This window comes from Solanum verrucosum, unplaced genomic scaffold (genome assembly GCF_900185275.1).
Source record: "Solanum verrucosum unplaced genomic scaffold, falcon-dt-bn FXZP01000125.1, whole genome shotgun sequence".
In the NCBI taxonomy this organism is placed as follows: Eukaryota; Viridiplantae; Streptophyta; class Magnoliopsida; order Solanales; family Solanaceae; genus Solanum; species Solanum verrucosum.
In genome coordinates, this window is record NW_026019923.1 from 1,345,557 (window position 1) to 1,372,912 (window position 27,356).

The 27,356-nt window shown below is 37.6% G+C and overlaps 1 protein-coding gene across 2 annotated transcripts in view; it reads left to right on the forward strand.

Moving 5' to 3' along the window:
• Positions 1 to 26,165, forward strand: part of LOC125826124 (protein SHOOT GRAVITROPISM 6) — a 43,663-nt gene extending 17,498 nt beyond the window's left edge. For both annotated transcript variants that reach the window (XM_049505431.1, XM_049505439.1), the window contains 38 exons: positions 102 to 169; positions 250 to 349; positions 445 to 621; positions 8,553 to 8,642; positions 8,763 to 8,828; positions 9,002 to 9,100; positions 9,200 to 9,274; positions 10,457 to 10,516; positions 11,421 to 11,510; positions 11,967 to 12,088; positions 13,072 to 13,201; positions 13,325 to 13,404; positions 14,209 to 14,344; positions 14,480 to 14,561; positions 15,427 to 15,572; positions 15,689 to 15,769; positions 15,848 to 15,948; positions 16,578 to 16,816; positions 16,892 to 17,001; positions 17,122 to 17,250; positions 17,482 to 17,556; positions 17,632 to 17,765; positions 17,880 to 17,952; positions 18,137 to 18,268; positions 19,696 to 19,877; positions 19,958 to 20,080; positions 20,192 to 20,252; positions 20,348 to 20,443; positions 20,820 to 20,920; positions 21,277 to 21,382; positions 21,737 to 21,850; positions 21,930 to 22,004; positions 22,685 to 22,783; positions 23,581 to 23,652; positions 23,727 to 23,812; positions 23,888 to 23,981; positions 25,338 to 25,445; positions 25,727 to 26,165. In XM_049505431.1, coding sequence (XP_049361388.1) covers positions 102 to 169; positions 250 to 349; positions 445 to 621; positions 8,553 to 8,642; positions 8,763 to 8,828; positions 9,002 to 9,100; positions 9,200 to 9,274; positions 10,457 to 10,516; positions 11,421 to 11,510; positions 11,967 to 12,088; positions 13,072 to 13,201; positions 13,325 to 13,404; positions 14,209 to 14,344; positions 14,480 to 14,561; positions 15,427 to 15,572; positions 15,689 to 15,769; positions 15,848 to 15,948; positions 16,578 to 16,816; positions 16,892 to 17,001; positions 17,122 to 17,250; positions 17,482 to 17,556; positions 17,632 to 17,765; positions 17,880 to 17,952; positions 18,137 to 18,268; positions 19,696 to 19,877; positions 19,958 to 20,080; positions 20,192 to 20,252; positions 20,348 to 20,443; positions 20,820 to 20,920; positions 21,277 to 21,382; positions 21,737 to 21,850; positions 21,930 to 22,004; positions 22,685 to 22,783; positions 23,581 to 23,652; positions 23,727 to 23,812; positions 23,888 to 23,981; positions 25,338 to 25,445; positions 25,727 to 25,891 — 4,077 coding nt within the window. In that variant the 3' untranslated portion in view covers positions 25,892 to 26,165. The remainder of the gene's footprint in view (positions 1 to 101; positions 170 to 249; positions 350 to 444; positions 622 to 8,552; positions 8,643 to 8,762; positions 8,829 to 9,001; positions 9,101 to 9,199; positions 9,275 to 10,456; positions 10,517 to 11,420; positions 11,511 to 11,966; positions 12,089 to 13,071; positions 13,202 to 13,324; positions 13,405 to 14,208; positions 14,345 to 14,479; positions 14,562 to 15,426; positions 15,573 to 15,688; positions 15,770 to 15,847; positions 15,949 to 16,577; positions 16,817 to 16,891; positions 17,002 to 17,121; positions 17,251 to 17,481; positions 17,557 to 17,631; positions 17,766 to 17,879; positions 17,953 to 18,136; positions 18,269 to 19,695; positions 19,878 to 19,957; positions 20,081 to 20,191; positions 20,253 to 20,347; positions 20,444 to 20,819; positions 20,921 to 21,276; positions 21,383 to 21,736; positions 21,851 to 21,929; positions 22,005 to 22,684; positions 22,784 to 23,580; positions 23,653 to 23,726; positions 23,813 to 23,887; positions 23,982 to 25,337; positions 25,446 to 25,726) is intronic.
• The last annotated feature ends 1,191 nt before the right edge of the window (positions 26,166 to 27,356 follow it).

The window sequence follows — 27,356 nt, forward strand, 5'->3', positions numbered from 1 at the left end:
TCTTTAAAAAATATGAAATGTCAAATTTAGTTGTGAGACTTGATTATTTACAAGGTAATTGTTCCACTAAATGGCGTGTATTTACTCTTTACTGCTGTCAGAAATGCAAGCTGAAAGAAGAACCACTGGCTGTTGGTGCACTTTCTGTATTAAAGCATTTATTACCCAGGTTTTTTTTTCCACCTCAATTTTTTAATGTCATGTTTATCTTCTCTCTCCCCATGTGACTTTCCTCGACAACTTTTGTAGATTGTCCGAGGCTTGGCATAGTAAGAGGCCTTTACTTATTGAAGTTGTGAAGCTGTTATTGGATGAGCTTAATTTAGGGGTCTGTAAGGCCCTTGCAGAGGTATTTAAGAGTTGAAAGTTTTGCCTGTAGTGACCAAGTTATGCAAACACTTATTTTACTTCTAGATTATATGTGATTGTGTTGCTTGCTTGCAGCTAATTGTGGTTATGGCTTCCCACTGTTACTTGGTTGGTCCTTCTGGAGAGTTGTTCATTGAATATCTTGTTCGCCATTCTGCAATGTATGGTCTGCACAGAGATGATACTGAGAGATCCAGGGAATTGAACTCGTCACCTGGTGGTTATTACCCTTTTGTGTACAAGAAAGTGGAGGTATGCCTCTTTTTTAATATTTCCACCAATTTCATCTCATATTCATGGTTGTGTTGAGTTGCTTTCCCTTTTCTTTGTGTGTGATAAAAAGAGGAGTGCTTCCTTTGGCTTTTGGGGTGGGAGAGGAGAGGTGGTTCCCATCATTGTTTTTATGGTTGCATGAGGTGGTTCCTGTCCCCATCTATGGGGAACTTCAACTTGAGTTGACTCCTGCATATGTTTTAATTAGGGTGTCAGAATTTCTATCAGAATGCCATTTTTTATATGCCAAATGAGAAATTAGAAGACGAAAAGAAGAGATATTGGGAATTGAATTAATTAATCATTCCCTCAAGTTGAGGGGATTAAATAACTGTTACAGATAACGTAAATAAGGAAAGAAGATAATGTATATAAGGAAAGAAACTAATAAAACACTACACAATCTCCTAACTGCCTAATTAAAGGGATTAGAAAATATTCTTATATCTAGACTATTTAATCATACCATATTTAAATATTCTCATATCTACACTATCCAAATATACCATAATTAACATCCCCTCTCAAGCTGGAGCGTATAAGTCATATGCTCCTTGTTTGCCACAAATATAGTCAATTCTGGATCCTTGGAGTGATTTTGTGAAAATATCCACCAATTGATCTTTTGAGTTGACAAAACTTGTGGTGATGTATCCAGACTCAATCTTCTCTCGAATGAAGTGACAATCTATCTCAATGCACTTTGTTCTTTCATGGAACACTTCATTAGAAGCGATATGAAGTGCAGCTTGGTTACCAAATCAATGTCATTGGTTCAACTCCTCCCATCTTCAATTCTTGGAGAAGTTGTCTCAACCATATAAGCTCACACGTAGCTAGTGCCATAGCTCGATATTCTGCCTCTGCGCTTGATCTAGCTATGACAACTTGCCTTTTACTTTTCCAAGATATTAGATTGCCTCCAATTAGACACAATAACCTAAAGTGGACCGCCTGTCAAAAGGAGATCCTGCCCAATCTGCATCATCAGAATATCCAACAATGTTGGTGTGTCCCTTATCTTCATACAATAAACCTTGTCCTGGAGAGCTTTTGATATATCACAGGATGCGAATCACTGCATTCCAGTGACTATTACAAGGTGATTGCAAAAACTGGCTAACTACACTAACAACAAATGAGATGTTTGGTCGTGTGATCGTAAGGTAGTTGAGCTTGCCAACAAGTCTCCGATATCTGTTATGATCTTTTAGAGGCTCCACCTGTCTTGAATAAGCTTAGTATTTGATCCATTGGACAGTCCACATGCTTGCAATCCAACATACCAGCGTCTTCCTAAATGTGTAAGAAATTTCCTTTGAGTAATAGCAATACCATGACTAGACTGTGCCACTTCAATGCCTAGAAAGTATTTCAGCTTGCCCAAATCCTTAGTCTGAAAGTGACTTGAGAGGTGTTGTTTGAGTTAAGCAATACCTTCATGATCATCTGCATAATGAGCCATTTTTTGTTTCACAAAAAGAAGTACCGGAGAAAGAGAGATGAGACTCGACAGTTTTCTGATATGGTTGATTTAGCAACCATTTTACCGATCCCTCCGTTTCTTTTTTTTTCTTTCAGTTTCTGTTACTGAAATAGAAGAACATTTAGAGAGGGCTAAAATATCAGTGGCTTTGATACCATGAGAAACTAGAAGAAGAAGAAAAATAAGAAGAGATATTGGGAATTGAATTAATTAATCATTCCCTCAACATATAACGTAAATAAGGAAAGAAAATAATATTAATAAGGAAAGAAACATCTCTTAATTTTTTTTCCAAAAAAAGCTCCCAGGCACAACTCCCGAGGACATGATATAGCCTAGTTTTCACTATCTGCCTCCGGTGATCCTTCCGATCACCGGGCATCTTTTTCTTTTCCTCCTCTTTTTCTTACTTTCATCTCTTTTCTTTCTTGCCACTGGGCTCGTTTCTTTTCCACTATGGACGACACGATCTATTTTGCAGTAGGGTTCAAATCATATGACATCACAAGAACATCAGGCACAGCAGGGGAATGGTGTGACTGGACAGAAAGGAGTAGAAAGTCAATAACGAGGATATCTTTCACTGGCAAGGCCATGGAATGGATATCTTCGATTATGCGAGAAGCATCCAAGGCTAAGGGGAACACAGTCAGAAGGTGGAAGAAAAAAGATGATTTCACAGAGATCTACTGCGCAAGGAATTTTAACAAATACGGAAGATACATCAGCCTGATAAATGTTAGAGGTAAAAGAAGGGCAGTCATTATAGTCCCTGAATTATCTTTTAACTCAGGATGGTCAGGTATTGCAGAGAAGATTGGAAGATTCATCCATAGTTACAAGCGTGTGGGGAATCTAGAGACACATAGACTGGTTGATAGCAATATTCCCTATGTGGATATGCTAAAGAGCAGCAAATGGACTAACAAGGGGAGGAAGGACATGCCAGAAAAGATAATAAAGAGGGGGGGCAGAATCTGCATTAATAGAGATGCAAACATCCAAAGCGAGGTACTGAAGAAGAGTTTGGTGGGCGAATTTATGACTAGTAAAGGCGAGGCACCTACCTTGACAGAGGTGAGAGGATGGGCAAGTAGTTTATGGAAAAAAGTCCATGGCCTGAACATTTATGATATGGGGGAAGGTTTTTTCCTTTTCGAATTTGCATCCAAGGTAACAGCGGAACAAGTAGTCGAAGGGGATTGGGTATGGAGAAACTTGCCGGTGAAAATGCAGTGGTGGAGTCCAACAGTGTGTGCGTCAGCAGGGGGAGATAGAACCAACGCAATTTGGATCAGGGTGGTGGGCCTGCCGTTACACTTCTGGGAGCACCACACCTTCAAAGCTATTGGGGACTTTTGTGGGGGGTGGATAGAAACAGAAGAAGAAACCCAACTGCGAAATCATCTTAAATGGGCGAGAATCAAAATCAAAGGAAACGGGTCTGACGTGCCAAAGGAAGTGACAATAGATGATGGTGCTTTTCTCTACACGATGCAGGTGTGGACGGAAGCACCGGCGAGGGTGACCGTCGGAGAAAACAACAGTGAGAAGGGTTTTACCCAGCGGTCTCCCATCGATGGACCAAAGGTTTTTGTAGAGGACTCTGTAGTGTTAAGAGGAGCAGCAGATAAAGCTGTCCAGCCACGTGCAATGGCAGAGACACGTGGGGAGAATTTTAGAACCCCAAATGTTGACTTGGGCTTGAGGGTTTCTAGCAATAAAAGTTTAAATGCGGACTTGGGCTTTAGGGTTTCTGGCAGCAAAAGCTTAATTGCAACTTTGGGCCAACTGGGCCAATTTAGCCCAAACAGTTCAGGAAAAAATAAAGAAGTGGCACATGACAGGCACATGCCTTTTAATGAGGGCTTGAATGAAATTAAAATATTGGCATCTCAATTCCTAGAAGCTTTAAGCCACTGGGAGTCCTCATCGAAGCTTCCACAAGTTGAAAATTCTACGGAGAAAGGACTCACTCCAATGAAGATACAAGGGGAAAAATCAGATATTCACCAAGAGACGGCTTCGTAGAATATGATTGACGAAAGCGGGGTTATGCAATTGCAGGAGAAAGGGGACTGTTCGAGGGAGACAGATGCTGGCTGTGAAGAACAAAACATGCAAATCCAGCAAATCCATGATGTTGAACCAGTAGCTTCGAACACTCCTAGAAAAAATAAGGGAGAGGTTGAAATCCAGCAAATCCACGATGCTGAGCCGCTATCCATACAAAGTCCTAGAGTCCAGACAGACGCAGAGGTCGAAGCATCCAATTGGATAAGTTCACATATTCTGGAACTTAGCAGAACTTACGGAGTGGCGTTTGAAGGTTTTAGGGGAGAAACACATGCATTATTAATGAAGCTCGATGAAAGAAAGAGGGGGATGGAGAAGAAAGGGGAAAATAGTGAAGCAACAACCTCTCGACAGAGAGGAATTGGCAAGAATGAGCTGAAGAAGTTGCAGTCAGATTTGAATCAGGAAGTCGAAGGTGTAAGAAACAGAGGGAGAGTCCAGCCACTATTTCTCAAATGAAAGTAAATATATTATCATGGAATGTTAGGGGGATTAACAAGATTTCAATAAGGAATCTGGTTAAGAGCTCTCTACTTAAATGGAGAGCTGATGTTTACTGCTTTCAGGAGACAAAAATCAGCAAGGATGTAGACAGGATTGCCAAACAATTGTGGGCTAGTAGATGGATGAGGTGTGGGTATATCGAAGCCGATGGCAGCAGCGGGGGGTCCTGATTATGTGGGACTCAAGAATTTGGGTGGGCAGTAGTGTAGAGGAAGGAAAATTCTCAATTACATACAAATTCGAAGCTGTCCAAGACGGGTTCTGCTGGTTTCTCACTGGTGTGTATGCTCCACACACTAGAACTGAAAAATTAGAATGCTGGGAAGAAATTGCTGCAGTTAGGGAGCTATGTGGAGGTCCGTGGGTCACTTGTGGGGACTTCAACACTGTTAGAACAACGGCCGAAAGGAGAGGATGCAGGAGAATAACCAATGTAATGACTGATTTCTTGAGGTGGATAGAGGATATGGAGTTACATGACCCTTGTCTAAGGGGTGGGAATTTCACATGGTTTAGAGGGCCTAACCAGCACAGTGCTGCTAGGCTGGATAGGTTTCTCTACTCAACTGAGTGGGATGAACAATTCAGAAACATTAGACAACAAATTATGCCTAGAGTTATATCTGACCACAGCCCCATTATGCTACAATGTGGTGACTGGGAACAAAGGAAGCCTTACTTCAAATTTGAAAACTGGTGGACTAATGTAGAGGGTTTCAAAGAGTTAATTCAGGACTGGTGGAATGGTTTTGTTGTGGAAGGATGCCCAGACTTCAAACTTAGCATGAAATTAAAGATGCTAAAGCAGAAACTCAAAGAATGGAGCGGTGTAACATTTGGGGAACTCATCAACAAGAAAAACAGGCTACTAAATGAGCTAGCTGAGATAGATCTGATTCAGAACGACAGAATGCTGACAGAGGATGAGATGATTATTAAAGCAACGATCCTAGTTGAGCTAGAAGAGTTAGCAAAGAATGAAGAGTCCAGGTGGAGACAGAAATCCAGAGTATTATGGCTAAAGCAAGGAGATAACAATACCAAGTTCTTTCAAAGAGTGGCAACAACACATAGGAGATACAACACCATTGATAGACTGGTTATTAGCGGGGAGGAGAGTAAAGACCTGAAAGAAATCAAAGAGCATATAATAGATTTCTATAAGGTGTTATACACTGAATCAGAAAGTTGGAGGCCACCTTTTGCGATGATGAACTGCCCCAGAATAAGTCAAGAGGAGCAAGAGTGGATGCAGAGACCGTTCTCAGAAGAGGAAGTGGTACACATTCTCAAATTGTGTGATGGGGATAAAGCCCCTGGCCCAGATGGTTTCACTATGTGTTTCTTCAAGGAGTGCTGGGAGATCATAAAGGATGATGTGATGCAAACAATTCATAACTTCCATCAGAATGAAGTGTTTGAAAGATCCTTGAATGCCACTTTTGTGGCATTAATCCCTAAGAAGTATGGAGCAGAGGAACTCAAGGATTTTAGGCCAATAAGTCTGATTGGTGGAATGTACAAAATCATCGCTAAGTTGATCACTGAAAGAATGAAAACAGTTATGGGGAGACTGATTAACGAGCATCAAATGGCCTTCTTGAAGGATAGACAGATAACGGATGCTTCTTTATTGGCTAATGAGTTGGTGGATTCCAGGGTGAAGCAAAAGGTGCCAGGTATTCTATGCAAACTGGACATAGAGAAGGCATATGACCATGTGAACTGGAACTACCTATTTAAAGTTCTGAGTGACATGGGGTTTGGGAGGAAATGGGTGAATTGGATTAAGTTTTGTGTGTCAACAGTGAAGTTTTCAATCATTATAAATGGGAGTCCAGAAGGTTTCTTTCAATCACAAAGGGGACTGAGACAAGGAGATCCCATGTCCCCTTTCTTATTCCTTCTAGCAATGGAGGGACTCGACTACATGGTTAGAAAGGCTAATGAATTGGGGTGGATAAGAGGCTTTGGTGCATATACTAACAGAGCTAATAACACGGAGATCACACATCTACTGTATGCAGACGACTCTCTTGTGTTCTGTGGTGCAGAAGTGTCACAAATTAGGCATCTGAGGGCAATACTAACCATATTTGAAGCCACTTCAGGTCTACATGTGAACTGGCAGAAGAGTTGCCTGTTCCCTGTTAATCAAGTCAATAATATGCGAGGCCTAGCCGACAACCTGGGCTGCCAAGTGGCCTTTCTTCCCACCAAATACTTGGGGATGCCCTTGGGAGCCAAGAACAAAGAATTGGAAATATGGAGTGAAGTCTTGGAGAGAAGTGAAAGGAAGCTGACAAGGTGGAAGAGTCAATATTTATCTTTGGGAGGTAGAGTGACTCTCATAAAATCAGTTCTGGATGCCCTCCCAACATATATGCTAAGTCTTTTTCCACTACCAAAAAGTATTGGAAAGAAACTCAACAAGTTGAGAAGGGTGTTCCTTTGGCAAGGGAACAAAGAGAAACAAGGATACAACCTGGTTAAATGGGAAGAGGTGATAATGAGCAAAGCACAAGGAGGTCTGGGCATTAAGAACTTAAGTATTCAGAACACTAGTTTGCTGCAAAAATGGTTGTGGAGATTCTGTTGCGAGGATACAGCATTATGGAGGAGGTTCATAGCTGAGAAATATGGCCTACAAAGTAATTGGATAACTGAAGAGGTGAATGGCACTTTTGGGTGCTCAGTATGGAAAACTATTAGGAGAATGTGGACTGACTTCAATGCGCAGGTGACTTTCAGAGTGGGGAATGGTCTGAAGATCAGTTTCTGGAATGAGATCTGGTTAAGCGATGTGAAAATGAGGATACTCTTTCCTGACTTGTACATTATTAGCCTACAACAGAATGACACTATAGCGCAGATGTGGAGTCCTCAAGGCTGGAACCTTATGTTTAGAAGGGCTCTAAATGATTGGGAGGTTGAAAGAGTAGCAGACTTACTTCAGGCTTTGAACCTGTTCCTTGGCATCAATGCAGAGTCCAACAAACCAGTTTGGAAATTGCATAGTAGGGGAGTTTTTACAGTAAAGTCTTGTTACTGGGAAAGAAACACCAACCACTTTTTGACAACATTTTGGCCCTGGAAATTAATATGGAAGATTAAGATCCCTCTAAAAGTTGCTTGCTTCACTTGGTTGGTAATTAGAAGAGCTTGTCTAACCCACGAAGTGCTACAAAGAAGAGGTATACAGATCTGCTCAAGGTGCTATATGTGTGAACAAGAGGCTGAAGTAAATGGCCATTTATTTTTGCATTGCAAGATGGCTACAGATCTGTGGAACATGTTCATTTGTAGACTCGGGGTTAATTGGACAATGCCCAGAACCACTTTTGAGGTACTAACACACTGGCAAGGAATTGGGAAGAGAGGATCAAAGGAAGATTGGTGGAAAAATGTACCTGCTTGCATTTGGTGGACACTATGGAAAGAAAGAAATGGAAGGTGCTTCGAGGGGAGGTCAAGCAGCTCCCAGATGATCAAGATGAAATGCCTTAGTCTTTTGTTTTTTTGGTGTAAGCAAGATTTAGTGGGGGAAGTAGATAGTGTAGTGGAGTTTATAGGCCAATTGTAAATTTTTGAAAATTTGTTTTTGGATTTGAGAATGATGGCACCCCCTGGGGGTTTGTAAATCCCTCCTCATCAATTTCTTGATGAGTTCTTTTGTGTGAATATAAAGTTACCTATTTCAAAAAAAAAAGAAACTAATAAAAAGGATAGGGAATATTCTCATATCTAGACTATTTAATCATACCATATTTAAATATTCTCATACCTACACTATTCAAACATACCATAATTAGCACTAAACTATACGATGTTCGAATTATATCAGATGAAGATGGATGCTGTTACACTGTCAGAATTGAGGTCAATCTGTGAAAAGGGTCTTCTTCTAATAACTGTTACTGTCCCTGAGATGGAGGTATGAGAGTACTTCTCCCTTTAAGAAATTTCACTTTAGTACTTTGTGTTTACCTCCCCCAACCTCTTTATGCGTATTATTATTTCTGGAATAACTGAATTCAATTTGTGCAAATTGTAGCATGTTTTATGGCCGTTTTTGTTAAAGCTGATTATACCACGAGTTTACACTGGTGCAGTTGCCACGGTATGAGATATTTTGTTTCCTTTTGGCCTTCATTTTTTGACAAGGTTCACTATCTGTTCTTGCCTGTTCAAAACTTTACTCTCTTTATGTCAAGCTTCCATGTTCTATCTGCTATCAGTAATGGGGTTTCACATCTACTTATACCATAACTCCTTCAAGTGCCTTCTTTGTAGGTCTGCAAATGCATATCAGAATTGTGCAGGCGTAGATCCTCTCAAAGTGGTGCAGCGGTGCTGGAATGTAAAGCTCGTGCTGATATTCCTCATCCTGAGGTAATCAACTTTAGTTTCACTGAGCAGCGGATAAATTATATATTTTCATCTTGTTTAAAAAATGTATACAACTACTTTACCTCATTTTTGGTGTTTTAGGAACTTTTTGCACGCCTGATTGTTCTTCTCCATAATCCTCTGGCTAGGGAACACTTGGCAACCCAGATTCTAACTGTAAGTCCTTGTGTCCTGCATCTTAGACTATAATAATTGTTGAAATGTGTAATCATCTCATCTAAGCAGTTAGAGAGAACAGACTTTTATTAACTTTAATTTTCTCTTTTAACACGCCCTCCTCACGAATGGCTATTCTACGGTCTTTAGTATGGTTCAATTGGATGCATTTATCAGGTCTCTTTTGACGTATTCATGCCTTAAGTTAGAGTAAAAAAAAGTAGCTTTCTTATTTTCATTCTAGAATAGAAGTTTAGCATATTTCATGAAAATGACTAGGCCAATCGGCATGTAGCAACGTATACTCGGTGCTATGTATGAGATTAGCACAGTTTCATACAGAATTTATGGAAAGGTCATTGTTTGTCATGTCTGTCTGTATGTCTGATATGCCCGTCTATCAACATTTAAATAGTAGATGGAAAACTGATTATGATGCCTTAGTGAAAGCTAGTCCAATGAGTAAGGCTAACCTCGTTGGTCTTCCCTGCAGCAAGTATTGGCACCAATCTTTCTTTCCTATTGCATTTTCTAGAAGTTCAGGATGAAGCATGTTCCACATGTAGAACAAATTTATCTACATGTTGAGTGTGCTTCATCCTGAACTTTTGGACACCCCCCCCCCCCCCCCCCCCCACACACACACACACCAATGCTCTGTCTTGTTGACATCAAGATGAAGTTTCTATGTACCTGTGCTTTCTCATCTACTGGCTAGCTGCTTCTCTAAAAGAAGTTCTTGGTAGTTTTTGGAATGAATAGAGTAAGTGAGATGTAGAATGTATTGGGTATTTTGGAAGGTAAAAAATTTACACTTAACATTGTGATTTAGATGCCAAAGTAGGTAGTCTTAGGTACGATGAACTGCTTGAGAGGGTCAAAGTAGACTAATGTTATATAGTTTTAACCCTTGTGGTAGGGCCGTTCCCCGGGCGCATAGCAGGAGATGCGCAGGAGCTTAGTACACCGAGTCTCCTGGATGTAGTCTTTTATTTGTCTCCCTCTGCTGTTAATACCCAAGTAATACTGACTTCATTTTATTCTGACAGAGTGATGTTCCTCTCTTTTCTGCATTAGTTTATCAGAAAGGGTCCTCTATTTGTATATGGGTGTCAAATGATTCTGAAATCTAATAATAGTTTAATTTATCGTTTTGCCACTTGTTTCACTTTTGTTTTGCAGGTCTTGTGTTATCTGGCACCACTCTTTCCCAGGAACATTAACATGTTTTGGCAAGATGAGGTATAACATATATGCAATATGTTAACGAGCTTATACATACTTTAGCAATTTTTTTTTGGTGGTTTTATGCATTGAAATTATTCACTATACAAACAACCAGACAATTGAGGATTGATGTCAAAGGCCTAGTATTTTACTAATTAGCTAAAATTGAATTATTTCTGTATCATTTCAATAACTGTCAGCTACATTATTGAGGTGCCTAGTAATTTTCAAAGCTAAATTATGGGTTATTGTATATGTTCCATGGTTTGATCGTATTCATATTGGAACTTCTAAAAGTAATACTTTATAATTTGAACTTTCTGCTACCACATTGTGACTAAGTTATCTCTTTTTCTAGTCTGTATACCCTCTTTTAGTATTTGCCCTTTGATTTATTCCTCTGTTATATTAGCAAAGTTGAGGGCCTTTTACACACGTCCTTTCTTACATGCTTTCTCTGCCTTTGCCTATTCCACTGTGTCGCTTCACTCTTTGTTCTGAGCCCCTATCCACCATCACATTGCACTTCCCTCCACCTCTTACAACCCCCATAACCTCTTCAGGGACATGAGAAGGAATAGACGCGAATAATATGCCAGTGGAGGGGTAAGACAACAGTACAGAGTGTGTTTAGGGAAAGGTGTAACATGGGTGCATGAAAGGGGAAGATGTGGCAAGGAGCTACTAGAGGGTTAGAGCCTTGGCAAAGGGAAGGTAGAAAAATGACAAAGAAAAACTATGTTTGGGAGATTAAAATGCAGATCTGAACTTTAGAATATGTAATATTAGGGGACCGACATAGGATGAGAAATAGAGAATTTTGTTTATTCCAAATAAATATTGGATACTTTGCTTTGTATGTGATACGGAAACAATTTTCTGTGTGTCTTAATGGGTTATCTTGTTTGCTAAGCTCTAGATTCCGAAGATGAAGGCATACGTCAGTGATACAGAAGACTTAAAGCAGGATCCGTCATATCAAGAGTCTTGGGATGACATGATTATCAACGTAAGGATAGTAATTTCATCCCCTTGTTTGATACATTGAAATTTGTTCCCTCGTACTTTATGATCGAATTATTATTCAAGACTACACAGATCATGAGTAGGGCATCTTTTGATCCTTATAAATATAAATATGATTTTGCTTTATATAAAGGATCACATTGCCGCTGAGAAAAAGGTTGAATGAAGTACTAAGAGCAATGGATATTTTTCACTACTCAGACCAACAAACATTTCTCAATCTCTTAAAACATGTCGTCTCTTTTTGAATCAATGACTTCTCTTCTCCTGATCCACGAGAAATTCTTAATGCATTATCTATTAACCTTTTGGAGCCGCAAAAAGGGTAATTTCATTAATAATCAGTACTAAGATGGTGCATCTCATGTCTTAACTTTTACCAACATGAAGTAAAGTTTCACCCTTAATATGTGTTGGACCTAAATTCCTCTATTGACAGTTTATTGCAGAGTCTTTGGATGTAATTCAGGATGTTGACTGGGTTATATCACTTGGAAATGCATTTGAAAAGCATTATGAACTTTATAAACCTGATGACGAGCACTCTGCATTGCTTCATCGGTAATGTCAGCTATCATCAATTTGATAAATGCACCTGGAACTGCAAATTCCTGAATACTACTCTCGCTTAATTTGCTTATTTGTATGACTGCTTTTATGCATATTTAATTAACAGAAATTTATGATTAATCAATTTTTCTTAATGTAAGTTAGTCAATTCAATATATAAAATGTCATAAAAGCTGAATTACTATCTTTTGAGCTCTTCTATTTTGTTTCTTATCTTAAAAGCTTAGTGATTAGATTTCCATTGGCTTATTTGTTTTTGATAGAATTCTAAACAATTCTAAATACCTCCCGACACCACACACACTTATTTCCTGGGGAATAAACAATTTTATTGATGAGAAAAATTACCAGAGTAAAAAAAGGAATACAACATTACCAGAGTAAAAAAAGGAAGTTTTTCCTTGAAACAATTTTATTATATTCTACTTGTTGAATTTTTTGTTCAAACTAGGATGTGGTTGTCTTCGTGACTAATTGCAGGCTCATCCAAACATTTTTTCTTCATATTTCTTAGGGAGGGTTTTCGTATTTCCAACTCTCACCTTCCAGAAGCTGCCTACTCTTCGCTATATTTCTTATCCTATTAAGAAAAAAAGGTCTCTTGTCGTCGCTCTATACTGAATAAGGACTTCTAGTTTTGAGGCCATGAAACTATCTGAGCCTCTTTGAGAAATATGTTCCCTTCTTCAGCACCGAGGAAGAAAAAAAAGGAAACATCTCTAGAAGATATATTATTAGTTTTATGTATGAGGTACCGCAGACTGCTCTTTTCAAAGCAACAGTCATTAAGATATGCAAGTTAAACTTCCTCTCTTCCCACTGTTAAGTTATTCTTACGCGCAATTGTCACAACAAGATTCCTGCTTCTGCAGTTGAACAGAATTAAGTGATTTGACCGGTTGATGCTTAACTGGAATTTCCAACCTTTTGTAACACGGGAAAGATTTTCTTGAAAGCTCGTCATTTCTTGTCAGGTGTCTTGGAATTTTGCTGCAGAAGGTTCATACCAGAGCTTATGTTCGCGCTAAGATTGATCTGATGTATAAGCAAGCCAATATTACGATTCCAACAAATAGACTTGGCTTAGCAAAAGCCATGGGCTTGGTAATTAGTTTGAAATTAAACTACTGGTTTTCCTTGTTTGCAAATTTTGTTAGAAATATAATTGTAAGACTTTGAGTCATTGGAGTTATATTGCTTACGGTGTGCTGAATCAATGTTGCTTAGGTGGCTGCATCACACCTAGACACAGTTCTGGATAAGCTGAAAGATATCTTGGACAATGTTGGGCAAAGTATCTTCCAAAGGTGATGTCTGAACCTGGAACAAATTTAGTTCCCAGCATCCTCTTGTCATCTGAAGTTTCTTTTGACTAAGTTATTCTGATGAAGTAATTATTTTATTAATTCTGGTGGGGAAATTCCCTGTTAACAAGTTGTACTTTAGACTTGGTAACTAAATTCATCTACTTGAAGGATGGAATTTCGTAATCTTCATCATTTGGAACTTTCCAACTGTGTGGGTATAGTTTGTGAAATGGAAGATGTAATTGATGTTATGAGACTTAATTATGAGTTTTCTCAGTTTAATTAGCAAACTATGATGATACAAATATCTTAATTAATAACTTCAACTAAAACATTGTTGCATATGGTAATTATTCTTTAGTGATGCATTGTATGCTGTTATGCTTATTTCATTGTTCTGTATATGCTTTTATCTCACGTGCTATAAAACAAAATTTCCCTCGCAAAAGTAGGATCACTAAACACTTGATTCCCCCTATTGTTGATCTACCTATTCTTAATAAAAACTTCTTCATGATGTCTGCCAGATGCTTCAAGTTTCCGGTTCAAGATGTTACCAACTACAATAAGTCAAAAACTATGAAACCAAAATAAATGAACTGACATGTCCATCTAAATCAAAGTTGGAACATGTCCTGCTGTGTCATGCAGTAGTCTTACAGAGTAACAACTCATGTAGTGTTAATTTGGTAGTAATAGATTGTAACAGTCACTTTGACAGAAAAGAGCTTGTGGCAACTGTGTACTACAATTCTTATTTTCTCGGTATCATATCTCGAGTATGAGAAGATTTGGCTGTTGCAGATTTCTATCATTTTTCTCGGATAAAGCTAAAATGGAAGAATCTGATGATATCCATGCTGCTTTGGCGCTAATGTATGGATATGCTGCAAAATATGCTCCCTCAACTGTTATTGAAGCCAGAATAGATGCTCTAGTGGTGAGCAATATGTTGTTAGCAGTTCGTTATTTTCATCCTTTATCAGAATATGAATTTTCTTCTAGATTCTATCTATTACAAAGCCTTATTCTTGTCATAATTGTTTGAACTATATGGCTGCTGTATTACTTACAGGGGGTCAATATGCTGTCGCGACTTCTTCATGTACGCCACCCTACAGCAAAGCAGGCTGTCATCACAGCGATTGATTTATTAGGTTTGTATGGATAGTAATTTACTCCGGTAATGGAATAAGTTTCCACATCAACAGCTTTTGAATTTCTTGTATATACTAGCTTGCATACAATGCATATGGTTGTAAAACTTGGAACAACGAATAAATACTGGATCATCTTGGCCAAAAGTTCGATAATGTTGGTTATGATATTAAAATAAATTTGTGTTGGAAGTGTTGAGAGAAAATATTGGAACTATGTTTTGAGTTCTGTTATTATTGATTTCATTTTCGTCATCTTCTATTAAATTTTTAATTTTTCAGAACAAGAAGTTGTAAAATATATGTGATACCAATTAGTTAGGCACATACATATCTCAGTACATTTACTTTAGCTCTTATGCTTTCTAGGAAGTTTTTTAGCCCTATCTAAGATTTTTTGCCAATAAGAACCTTTTTTTATATATTTTTTTTCTATAATGTTGGCTTGAGATGAATGTAAATGGAGAAACTTGGACTTGTTTGAAACCGAGGCATTGTTGTTATGGAGAGTCTGTTACATCTATAACATCTGAGAACTTTCCTTCTTTTGTCGGTAAAGATTGTGAAACCTTATTCAAGAAGGTCAAATGATGGTGTAGTGGCATTTTCCCCTCCTCTCCATGATTCCTTGGCATTTCACATTGCTTTGCAGATTTTGTCAGTTTACCTATCACGTGTTTCATAATTTGTTCAACAGGGCAATAATATCTTACTCCCAGCTAGTTTGGGATTAAAGTGTAGTTGTTAGTTGCTGCTATTATCATCGTGGCTACAATCATTTTCACATACAATATGATGCAAGTAAAAAGTGAGTGTACTGTTGATTAAACTAAAGGGGTTTTATGTGTGTATCATTGTGCTTTAGGTCAGGCAGTTATAAATGCTGCTGAAAGTGGTATATCATTCCCACTGAAAAGAAGAGACCAGTTACTTGACTATATATTAACATTAATGGGCAGAGATGAGGAAGATGGATTTTCTGAATCCAACATTGAGCATCTGCGCACTCAGGTTTGTGTATTGCCAATGATTTCTCCTTCTCAATTCCATTTCACTCATCTTCATCAGGATTACACCACTTTTATGTTCTTAAGTACTCTATTTTCCTCTTGTTTTTTGGACTGCAGTCGTCTGCTTTAAGTGCCTGCACTACTCTGGTTTCCGTAGAGCCAAAATTGACTACTGAAACAAGAAACCTTGTTATGAAGGTGATAGTGTTGACCTTCTTCATCAGTGAGGTGGTCTTGATTTGTCTGTCCTCTTAACACCTTTTCTTCACTTGGCAGGCCACTATTGGATTTTTTGGTTTACCGAATGAGCCTGCTGATGTTATTGACCCCCTTATTGGCAACCTGATTACTCTTTTATGTACAATACTTATTACAAGGTATTTCACTCTCTGGTTAACTCGCCTCCATTAATATATTTTGACTTAAGATATATTCTTAATGTGTAGCAGCAACGGTATTACTTTTGAAGGCAATCTCTCTACTATAATTCAAGCCAATCAGACTCATTTATGTTGCATATTCAATTAACAAAACTAGCTTTAGTGCAATTACCCCCTGAAATTACGCTTCTTACGAAATATTACGAAAGTTATAAGTCTAATTTAGCCAGTGCATTAACAAATAAAAAAGTTATGGGGTTATTTCTAAAGCACAAAAAAGTGAACCATGCACATTGTACGTAAATCTGTTTTGTTGTCTCTGCCGAAGACAAGAAATAATATCAAAGCACAAAAAAGTGAACCATGCACATTGTACGTATATCTGTTTTGTTGTCTCTGCCGAAGACAAAAACATGCATGTGGGTACACACACACACACACACATGCTCGATAGTATACTTGGCAACAGTATGTTATGAGCCTAAATTCTATTTGACTAGGCACAATGTACTTAATCATAATAGATGTATGCATTAATTGCAGTCTAGTAAACCATAGGCTGCTTTGTCATAATTATGATTTCTTTCTTTTCTTAAGTGGTGTTTCTGCTGCTTTGTCATAATTAGTGGAGAGGATGGAAGAAGTCGAGCGGAGCAATTATTGCAAATATTGAGAAAGGTTGATCAGTATGTTTCCTCTTCATTGGACTACCAGAGGAAAAGAGGGTGTCTTGCAGCTCATGAGCTAGTTTTCAAGTTTCGGATGATCTGCATCAGTGGATACTGTGCACTAGGCTGTCGAGGAACTTGCACTCACAGAGAGAAAACCGACCGTGCTCTGCATCACACCTTATCTAATTTGCCTTGTAAGTGCCTTTTCTTTTGCATAGATTTTATACTAGGTTTTTTGTACTTACCTGATACTTTTTCCTTGATACCAGCTGCATTTGCTTTACCAAGCCGTGATGCTTTGCGCTTGGGAGATCGTACAATGATGTATCTTCCGCGATGTGTAGATACAAATTCCGAAGTTCGAAAAGTTTCTGTTCAGGCAAGCTTCAATACATTCTGACGAATTTAAGCTGGTTTATGTGATATGCATGCAGAATTTCTCCCCTTCTTTTCTTCATTTCTTTGCATCTAATAGATTTTGATGGTTTTCTCCTGGCAGATCCTTCATCTATATTTCAGTATATCTCTATCGCTTCCAAGGCCTGTAAACTCTAGTTTCAGCAATGACATTGAGTTATCCTATAGTGCTTTGTCTTCCCTTGAAGATGTTATATCTATCCTACGAAGTGTGAGTTTTCCTGAATGCTTCCTTTTCCCCTTTCCTTTCTTTGGAAATCTTTGCTTGCTGAAAGAATAGTAAGAGGACATTCTCAAAAATAGAAAGAATAGTAAAAGGAAAGATCATTGTGATACCTTAGTATTTAACGAGGACGAGCTGTAATACCTTAGTATATCTACATCTCTTTGCATCTTCAGTGTCTAAACCTTTTTGCTTCTGAACATGAGTTAATATTTTCAGGATGCTTCAATTGATCCATCAGAGGTGTTTAACAGGGTTGTTTCATCTGTTTGCATCTTGCTGACAAAGGATGAGGTATTGTTTAACTTGTTATAAAATGCTGGCCAGCTACGTGTTCTCCACATCCTCATGTTATTCCAATATGTACAGCTTGCTGCAGCTCTGCATGGTTGCTCAGGTGCTATATGTGACAAGATCAAGCAATCTGCTGAAGGTGCTATCCAAGCAGTTAACGAGTTTGTTATGAAGAGAGGTAATGAGCTGAATGAGACAGATATTGCAAGGTATTCTCCACCGAAACAATCTCAAACCATTGATAAGAAAGTGGTTATTCAGCTTTTCTTCCATGGATTGATAAGATTTCTGTTCAACTTTATTTTACATTTTTATGCCAACAGAACAACACAATCATTGCTCTCAGCCGTAATTCATGTGAGCGAGAAGTATTTACGTCAGGAAGCTCTTGGTGCTGTATCTTTGCTGCAATTTCTTTCAGTGGAGCAGAATATATTTATTTTTTCACACATATTGGCTAGATTAACAATGTTTTCCTGTTCTCTTATCAATCACCACGCTATGTGGAGAACTCCTTGATTGCCTTTAGTAGTGTTATAGTGTGTTGGTTGTCATTGATCTTTTCTTTAACTGCGAGAAGATATGTTCCTTTGCGGAGAACACAAGTTCAAGAATTGTGTTTAATGAAGTTCTAGTTGCTGCAAGAAGGGACATAGCCAGAAAAGATATATCTAGACTACGGGGTGGGTGGCCAATACAGGATGCCTTCCATGTGAGTATCTTAATCTGTTGTCTGCTGGCATTTTTATCGTATTTCAGATCTTCCTTGGTGTGTTGAATAATTAACCAGCAATGCAAGATGGAAAATAGTTGAAGCATCAACAATCAAGAATGGAATTAATAGCAAATTGGAGGAATTATAAGTGAAGGGCATGAAAAAGGAGGAAATACTAAACAAATAGAAGTAATTTAAAACTGATTATGAAAGACTAGTTACAAGATAACCACATATTGATGATTAAGAAAACTGCAATTCGTTGAATCAGGTACTGAGGCTGGTTTTTAAGTTGGTTCTCATGTATAAATGGAGGATCAATTTCCATCCTTTAGCATATCCCCGTAACTAGTCTAGGATTGAGGCACTTGTTGATTGGTTGTAACGATTCACACAGGAGTTGGTAGAATTGACATTCAGATAGTCCTTGAACTACTTCTTGTCATTGGCAAATAGGTGATCAGTTTTTGAAAATTCAGTGTAAGAGCTGGGAAATAATCCGATTTTCAGAGATTTTAAAAAGTTCTAAAGATCTTTACATGGCTTGATGAAGTTAGTTCACTTAGTGAGCCTCCAAAATTTTACTTATTCTTTATCCAAAGAACATCCAAAAGAAAGAGACATTTAGATTCAGAATGTCATGTTTAATCTGGTGAGACATTACACAGAAGCACTTTATTGAACTGCAAATGTGAGATAAATAAATGTAACATCTTATGTTGCTACCTTATTTCATTTAGAAAAGCTTATGCTATTTGACAATTATTAAAAGATTTTAAGTTACTTTAGCCAAATGTATGTTCATCACCATTTCTAATGGTAGTTATATGGTTAGATTTTTATGGGAAGAGTATAATTTACGTAGCTAGTCCTCAGGAATTCCGACCGCTAAAGGTTGTGAACAAGGGTCAAAATTAATCCATATGTACTTATATGTCCCTTCTCTCGTTTATCTGGTTATAAATGTTGGTACCTAAAAGGCCAAGATTGATGGATCATTTGAAGTGTTAACTGAGGTGAAACACTTTTGGAGGGAACTCCACATTTTGGAACTCACCTTTTCAGAAATGTATTTTTGTACAGTGTTTTAAGATGTACTCTTCCTGGCTTATGTTGTTTCTAAATTCTTCTCTTCCTAGCTTATATATCATTGGGGAAATATGAGTTCCTCAATTGTGTGGTGTCAAACTTTTGTTGGTGACACTACTGACAGGCTAAAACCTAAATTTTGGTTATGCCCAGATACCCTAAAACCTAAATTTTAGCATCGTGCTTTACAAGAAACTTTATTATATTCTCCTTAAAGAGATCAAGTTTATTATATGCTATATAACCAACTTATCTGTCGTCTTTGTCAATGTTCTAGTTTCATTTATCTGGGTTGATTGGCCATTAATTGCCAAATTTCTACTTGTCTTGAATAGGTGTTCTCACAGCATTCAGTACTTTCATACATGTTTCTGGATCATGTTATGTCTGTCATCAATCAGATTCCTACTCTTGGAGAGGATTTGGGTCATGATGAAAGTTCTAGCCATGCAGTTGATACTATTTTAGAAGATAATATTGCAAGAGCAGCTATTGTTGCTCTTACTGCTTTTTTCAGGTATTGTTTCCAATTGTATTGTTTTTTCCCTTTTCTTTCTTGTTGAATTTGTCACACTATCATTTTTCCCAATTCATCAGGGGTGGTGGTAAAATTGGTAAAAAAGCAGTTGAACAAAGTTATGCTTCTGTTCTTGCAACACTAACGCTTCAACTGGGAAGCTGTCATGGCTTAGCTAGTACTGGTGAACTAGAACCACTGCGGTAATGTGCCAATGAACCCACTTTTCGTACTTGGATATCAAAAGATTTTCAAAAGAATGTTATTTGATGTAGCTATTTACAGTTACCTCACCTATTTTCTACCATCTCTAGTGCACTACTGGCTGCATTTCAAGCATTCTGTGAATGTGTTGGTGATCTGGAAATGGGAAAGGTGAGGATTTTTCAGACTAGCTTCCTGGAAATCTTCTTAAATAATTTACCTTTTTAAATATGGTTTTGATGATAATAATTTTCTTCTATGATCAGATTCTTGCACGAGATGGAGAGCAAAATGAAAATGAGAAGTGGATCAACCTTATAAGAGATCTGGCTGGCTGTATTTCCATAAAAAGACCAAAAGAGGTTGGATGATTCTGTACAAACACGCTTCTTGCTTCATTCTTTCATTATTTGATATTTTTATCTTCTTGTCTCTATCTGCACGTACCTTTGTCAAGATTATGAACTTGAGTCGAACGACCAACTTTATTCCAAACTAACAGAACTTGCTGAAATGATACTTACAGAAAGCGACCTTACAAAATTGATAGAACACCCATATTTCAATATTTATCTACCCTTTCTTTCCTATTTTTATTCTTCTGTCCCATTCCTTTTTCACCCAAGAGCTCAAGAAGATTGGAAGAATTCTTTTTCTGCCAAGTGTACATGTAGATATTTAGTTCCTTGATTAAATTTGTGCGAGTGTCAGCAAATTTCAATAGGAATATTTTCTCAGGTTCCATCCATTTGTTTGATACTGAGCAATGCGCTGGATCGATCTTTAAGATTTCAACGGGAATCAGCTGCTGCAGCTTTGTCAGAGTTCTTGCGTCACAGGTATTTGAAACTTCTGACCTTCTCTCTGTATTATTTGGTGATGTTGAAGGTGCATTTGAAATTTACCGAAGTTATGAAACGTGCCGGGCACATCTGAGCTTACTAGTTGGGTTTGAGGCAACTTGGGTACATCCCATTTCCCTACCGAGTTAATGAATCACAATGAACTATGATGAAGGCACCTAGCAGGTGCTGGGGAAAAACAACTAAATAGAAAGCTTTGTAACTTGTAAGCTTACACCCTTCAAAAGTGTTTTAACTGATATTTTGTTCCGTCATAGTGATTTTCTTGTTGATGGTCTCAAATCCTATTCATGTCTGAAGCTTCCTAAGATTGTGGATGCAAATTTTTGCAGTGATGGCTTTGGTCCCCTATTAGAACAGATGGTGCAAGCACTTTGTCGGCATGTATCGGATGATTCTCCTACTGTTAGGCGCCTCTGTCTAAGAGGGCTTGTCCAGGTATTCCTGGTCATAGAGTATTCTTTTTTCTTTTTCTTTTCTTCCAAGGAGGAGGAATGTTTACGCGAGGAATTTTCTAGTTTTTTTTCCTGATTTCATCATTAGGAGTCCCTCTGGTTCAGTTTGATTTCCTCGGTCAAATAATATCATGGCATCATTTCATAATTACTGCTTTAGTTATAAAAAAAATCGTTCCTTTGTTTTCCCTTTCCTTTGTGGCTAGGTGCATATTAATTTCTACTCTGAAAGAATGAGAAATTAGTAAAGTTTTGAACGCCGCCGTAGTCATTGCTCAAGTACCGTATATTTTCACTTCTCTTGGGTTGAGGTTCATTCTGCCTGCTGGTCTTGCAGATGCCATCTATCCATGTTCTCCAGTATACTACTCAAATCCTAGGGGTGATATTAGCTTTGCTCGATGACTCAGATGAGTCGGTTCAGTTAACCGCAGTATCATGTTTGCTGATGGTAAAGCTTGCTTGGTCTTTGTTAGTATCTTATATTCTACCTTTACATGAATGTTTTCTGCTGACATCCTACTATGTAGGTTCTTGAGTCCTCATCCAGGGATGCGGTTGAACCTGTTCTCCTGAACCTTTCTATACGGCTTCGTAATCTCCAAGTAAGTTGATTCACTATCCAAATGTAACTTTCTTCAACTTTAGATTTTCTGATAATTGCCTCAAATTGGTTGAATTACTGTACTAGTCCGATTGTATCACATTCTAAATTATTTATTTAGAGCTGATAACAGGGTGGCATTGTGTTAAAAAGACTTTTGTATCAGGACAGTAACACAACTCTGTTTGGACATCCTAGGGTGATGTCTTTTGCCTTGACATAATATTTTGCATTATTTTTCAACCTTCAAGACATGTCTCTTGATACAAGTTCTTCTTTAGTTTGATATTATACCCCTTAAGTGTATGTGCTAGTTAAATATATGAGTGACACCCATATATTGTACTGTGCTAGTGTTGCCACCTATGTTGCTTGGACTCGTCGGATCCTCCAAAAGTAGTACATTTGGAGGATATGACACAGGGTGCATCAACATTTTTGGAGCGTTCAAACAACATAGGTTGCCACAATTGTAGTCTGAGTTCTAAAAGAGCTGAAGTAATTTAATGGTAGGTTTTATATTTTGTCTCTGAAAATTAGTTCATATCGATGTGCGATTTATCTCTTGGAATAGAAGCACATGTTACATCATTATCTTCTAATCTGTGGATTATAGAAATATTAGCAAGTGCATGTTGAGATGGCCATAGCGTATAACATTATTTTCTTGCCTCATAAAAGGAGTGCATGAATGAGAAGATACGAGCCAATGCTTATGCTGCATTTGGAGCACTGAGCACTTATGGAACTGGGCCTCAACGAGACTCTTTTCTTGAGCAGGTATCTTATCTCTCATTAAACCATTTGTCACCATCTAAATTTGATTTGGTATCTTTTTCTCATTAGCACATAGTTTTAGATGTTCTTTGAAATTTTATCAATTTTAATTGCATCATAAGGTGTCATATCCAACATCACAAGTCCAGAATGGTCTCAAACGAGGATGTTTTGGTTGTGTTGGCTTTATCATTTTGAATGAGCATATGTAAAGGACGTTTCATATTCAACTGTTTCTTTTTCATTGAAGGATCAACATTTATTTGATTGACAATGTAGTCACTTTTCACTAATAGCTGCCCCTCATGTATATTTACTGAATCATGAAATTCCAAGATGTGTTTGTTTATATTTTATGGTGCATCTTTTTAAATTTTAAAATCTTCAATTGGGATCTCTAAAATAGGAGCATAATCTAGACTAAACTTTGCTGTTAATAGGTCTGTTAATTACTTAATTTCCCGTGAGGCATCTGTTGGCAGTGAATATTTTGTTTTACGGTCCCCACTTCTTGATCTGCTCTTTGTATATTTGAAGGAGCTCATACTTTTCTTCTACTTATCATCAGACTTTACTTTCTTGGGTAAAACAGAGTAGTAGAAATACCCTTTCTATCCCACATCTTCATGGTCACATATGAATTTTGAATGAGATATGATTTATTGTAGTCTCCATTTCTGTTGTACGCGGAGCAAAGTTCTTTAATTCTCGCTTTTCGATTTGGTTAATCAATATCTAATATGTTTCTGTCTTGTATTGAACTTTATCAAGAAATGATCTTCACTTTTTCTACTCGTCAGGCTCATGCTGCTTTCCCACGGATGGTTTTACATCTTCATGAGGATGATCTTAGTGTGAGACAAGCTTGCCGAGTAAGTTTAATCTGCAGGATTTTATTCCCTATGTTGTTCAGGATGCATAATGAATTGACTTTTCAACACGCCAGAACACTTTGAAATCCATTGCTCCCTTGATGGAAATTGATGGAATAACTGCTGTTTTCAACACTCATTGGTTTAGTTCGGACCATCGGTATGTACCCATTGATTTGAATAATCCTGAATGGTTATTCATGAGAAATGATATTAAGTTGCCTTCAATTTTTAGAGGTGACTATGAAGACTTTCTTCGAGAACTTGCAAGGCAACTAACTCAAAATCTTGCTGCCCGAGTTGATAGGTACATGGCATCAATAATACAGGTCCGTATTCTTTTTCTAATCTTGCATTTGGAGAAATTTTGAAGGTATACAAATCTTTGTGTTGAAATGCCATTAAGTTCAGTGCTATGATGAAATTGGTACAAGAAAAAAAATTGTGAATTTCCTACCATTCAAAAGTAAACGCAGTTTCCCTAAGAAGCTGGTGGGTTTCGTAAAATCATATTCATACTAAAATAGCTGTCAAATTTTGATGTTATAAAATTTTCAAGTTGCTGAGATGGTTCTGGCATGTGAAGAGGAGGTGTGCGGATGCGCCAGGAAAGGAGGCAAGAGAGGTTAACTGTTACTGGAGTTAGGAGAGGTAGGCCTGGGGGAGAGGTAATTAGGCAGGACATGACACAACTCCATCTTACTGAGGACATGACCTTAGATATGAAGGTTTGGAGATCGAGAAAAAGGGTAAAGGTTAGTAAGTAGCCAAGTGTTGTGGCACTTTATGTGCGGGAGGTAGGGTGATATTTAGTAGGCGTGAAGTCTCTTATACTTCTGTGTATTACTACTTGTCTCATTTGCTTTGTATCTTGCTATTTTATTGTCATATTATTCTTGCAATTATGCTTCAGAAACTTTTCTTTTGTGCCGATGGTCTATCAGAAACAACCTCTTGACCTCACTAAGGTAGGGTTAGGTCTGCGTACATCCTATCCTCCCCAGCTCCTACTTGTGGGATTACATTGGGTATGTTATTGTAAATTTTTCAAGTTGCTCCTACCTCAGAGATGAATGAAGATAAACCTCGAGATGTATATGTAGATGCCACAGTTTTATTTTGATTCTAGTATGGTTAGTTATTGATGGTAATAGGATTCAAGTTGATATATTTGTTGAAAAAAGTTGTATTATACACTGGTGTAAGAAAGCTCATGGAATTGACATAAGAGTAGCGACGGATATATGTTTTTTGTTGTTTATTCTTTTTTGATGTACTGGTTCTGTTGTCGCACTGTGAGATGAAGTGCTTGAATTTCCGAATCTTCAGAAAGTAGTAGTAGGCATACTTCCACCACAGGCTTGTCCACAAGCAAATCAATGTTCGACAGGGGAACACGCTGTATTGAGATTTGTAGCTTGCTTGACTGGCCGTAAGATGTTCAATCAATTGGCGCTATCCCACCCTTCTTCCTTGAACTATGCGTTCATGCCTTCAAAGTAAAGGAATGATGGTGTCGTGTTTTGTGCTTGTAGTTCCCAATTAACTATTTATGGTATAGCTGAAAACTGCTAGACGAAACACATTTTGTAGCCTCTTCTAAATGAAAAATCTGTGAGATGAAGTGCTCTCTATAGTTTCTTCTACACTCTGAAAACAACTTGGTAAAACTTTCTGGTGTACAGGCATTTGATGCTCCTTGGCCAGTTGTCCAGGCAAATGCGGTTTATTTATGCAGCTGCGTGCTTTCTCTCTCCGATGATAAACACATATCATCCCATTACTACAATCAGGTATTTCCAGAACATCCTCTGCCTGTCTGATTTTAGTTAAAGGGGCAGCCCGGTGCATAAAGCATTCCGCATTAGCAGGGTCCAGAGAAGGGCCGTAGTGTGATGTGGATAGCCTAACCCCTAATGCAACCATTAGTGGATACTTCCATGGCTCGAATCCATGACCTATAAGTCGCACGGAAACAACTTTACCGTTTCTCCAAGTCTCCCTTTCACCTATCTGATTTTAGTAAAATGATCTTTTTATGTTCTGAATCTTCTTATGATCCGCACTCTTTTAGGTTTTCGGAATGCTAGTTGGCAAAATGAGTCGTTCAACGGACGCAATTGTTAGAGCAACTTGTTCTTCAGCTCTAGGCTTGTTGCTCAAATCATCAAATGCAAGCTCATGGAAAGACATTCGACTTGATCGAGCTGATTCATCGCATAGAGGCCATGAACCATAATCTGCTAGGAGATCATGATTCACGATTAGTGTTAACCTACACTAAAACACGATACTTTCAAGAGCTCTGATATTGATCCACATTGTACAGTTCCAATTAATACTCTGTTTATTTCTGTAAGGATTCCATTCTTTTTGTGTATATTAGTGCTGTATAGAAGGTTTAGCTTCTTATTATATCTATGTTACATAGTGTCCATGTTTTTGTAAAGTGATTTTCTCTCATCTCTTATGTTTTAACATTTTATTTCTGTTTCTATTGTAAAATTCAAGTATGATTCATGAGTAGCAGTAATATATCCTATTCTTTTTTTTATTGAATGCTTGAGCACTAAGAGGTTTTCGTGTGTTCCGCGTATCTATACATAGTTTGTTACGCCCTATTTTCGTGTGTTCCGCGTATCTATACATAGTATATTACGCCCCCTAGCTCCTACAACTATTTAGATTTTTTATCGAGATTTCCAATCTTATACAATGTCTAGTCGTTGCATAGTGCATTAACGATAGAAAATTTGATTTGCAAGTAGTAAACATTTTTTTATCGATTTTGTGGTGTCTTTTCAGTTGATACTAAGAAATGTTTTAGCTGTTGGGTTCTTAGGACGTCATGCGGAAGCTTATAATTGCAAATTATAGACATGATAAATCAGATAACAAAAACCTATATGAAAAACATATTAAAATTGTTGAGATATAAATCTCTCCATAAACTAAACTCTTAAACGTCTACATTGTGGAAGCTATTGTGTTCTGCTATGAGAATAGGGATCTTTTCCTCTAAGGAAAGAATAAACTAAATATGGAAGAAAATTATATTTTTCTTTCAGAAAAAGTTCAAACATTGATGGTAATACTTTGATTTTTCTTTAAGGAAAAAAATAAACTTCAAATAAAGAAAGAAAATCAGGGCAAAACCCTAACATTTGAAATAACTTGTCGCTCCCGGCAACAAACATGCACGAACCATTTCATGAAGTATAATTTGATTCATCTTCATCATATTTACGAACCCTGCATCACAAAATCAGATAAAATGCGAAGTCTAAAGTTAAATTAAATGAAATAATAAGGAAATAACGATATAAAATGGAACGGAAGAGCAATTTTTAATTTCCTCATTTTCATCTTTATGTTAAGTGGAAAATACTCCAATTGAAAGAACAATTAACATATTAAAGTTCTACTTGACATAATTATGTTGTTAAAGTACTTTAGCAATAGAGTTTTGTTGTTTAGCGACGGAAATTGTCCGTTCCATAACAACTATAACCATCCTTTATAACAATATTTTACAGTTTTGGAATTAATTTTTCCATGTTATGTTTATATACTTATATTATATTTTCTCTATATACTTATTACAGAGAAATTTGACTATATATAGATAAGGTGTGAAGTACGTACGAGGAGCAATCGAACTTAGCTTTGACAAGGTACGGAAGACGGACATGACATACGAGGGG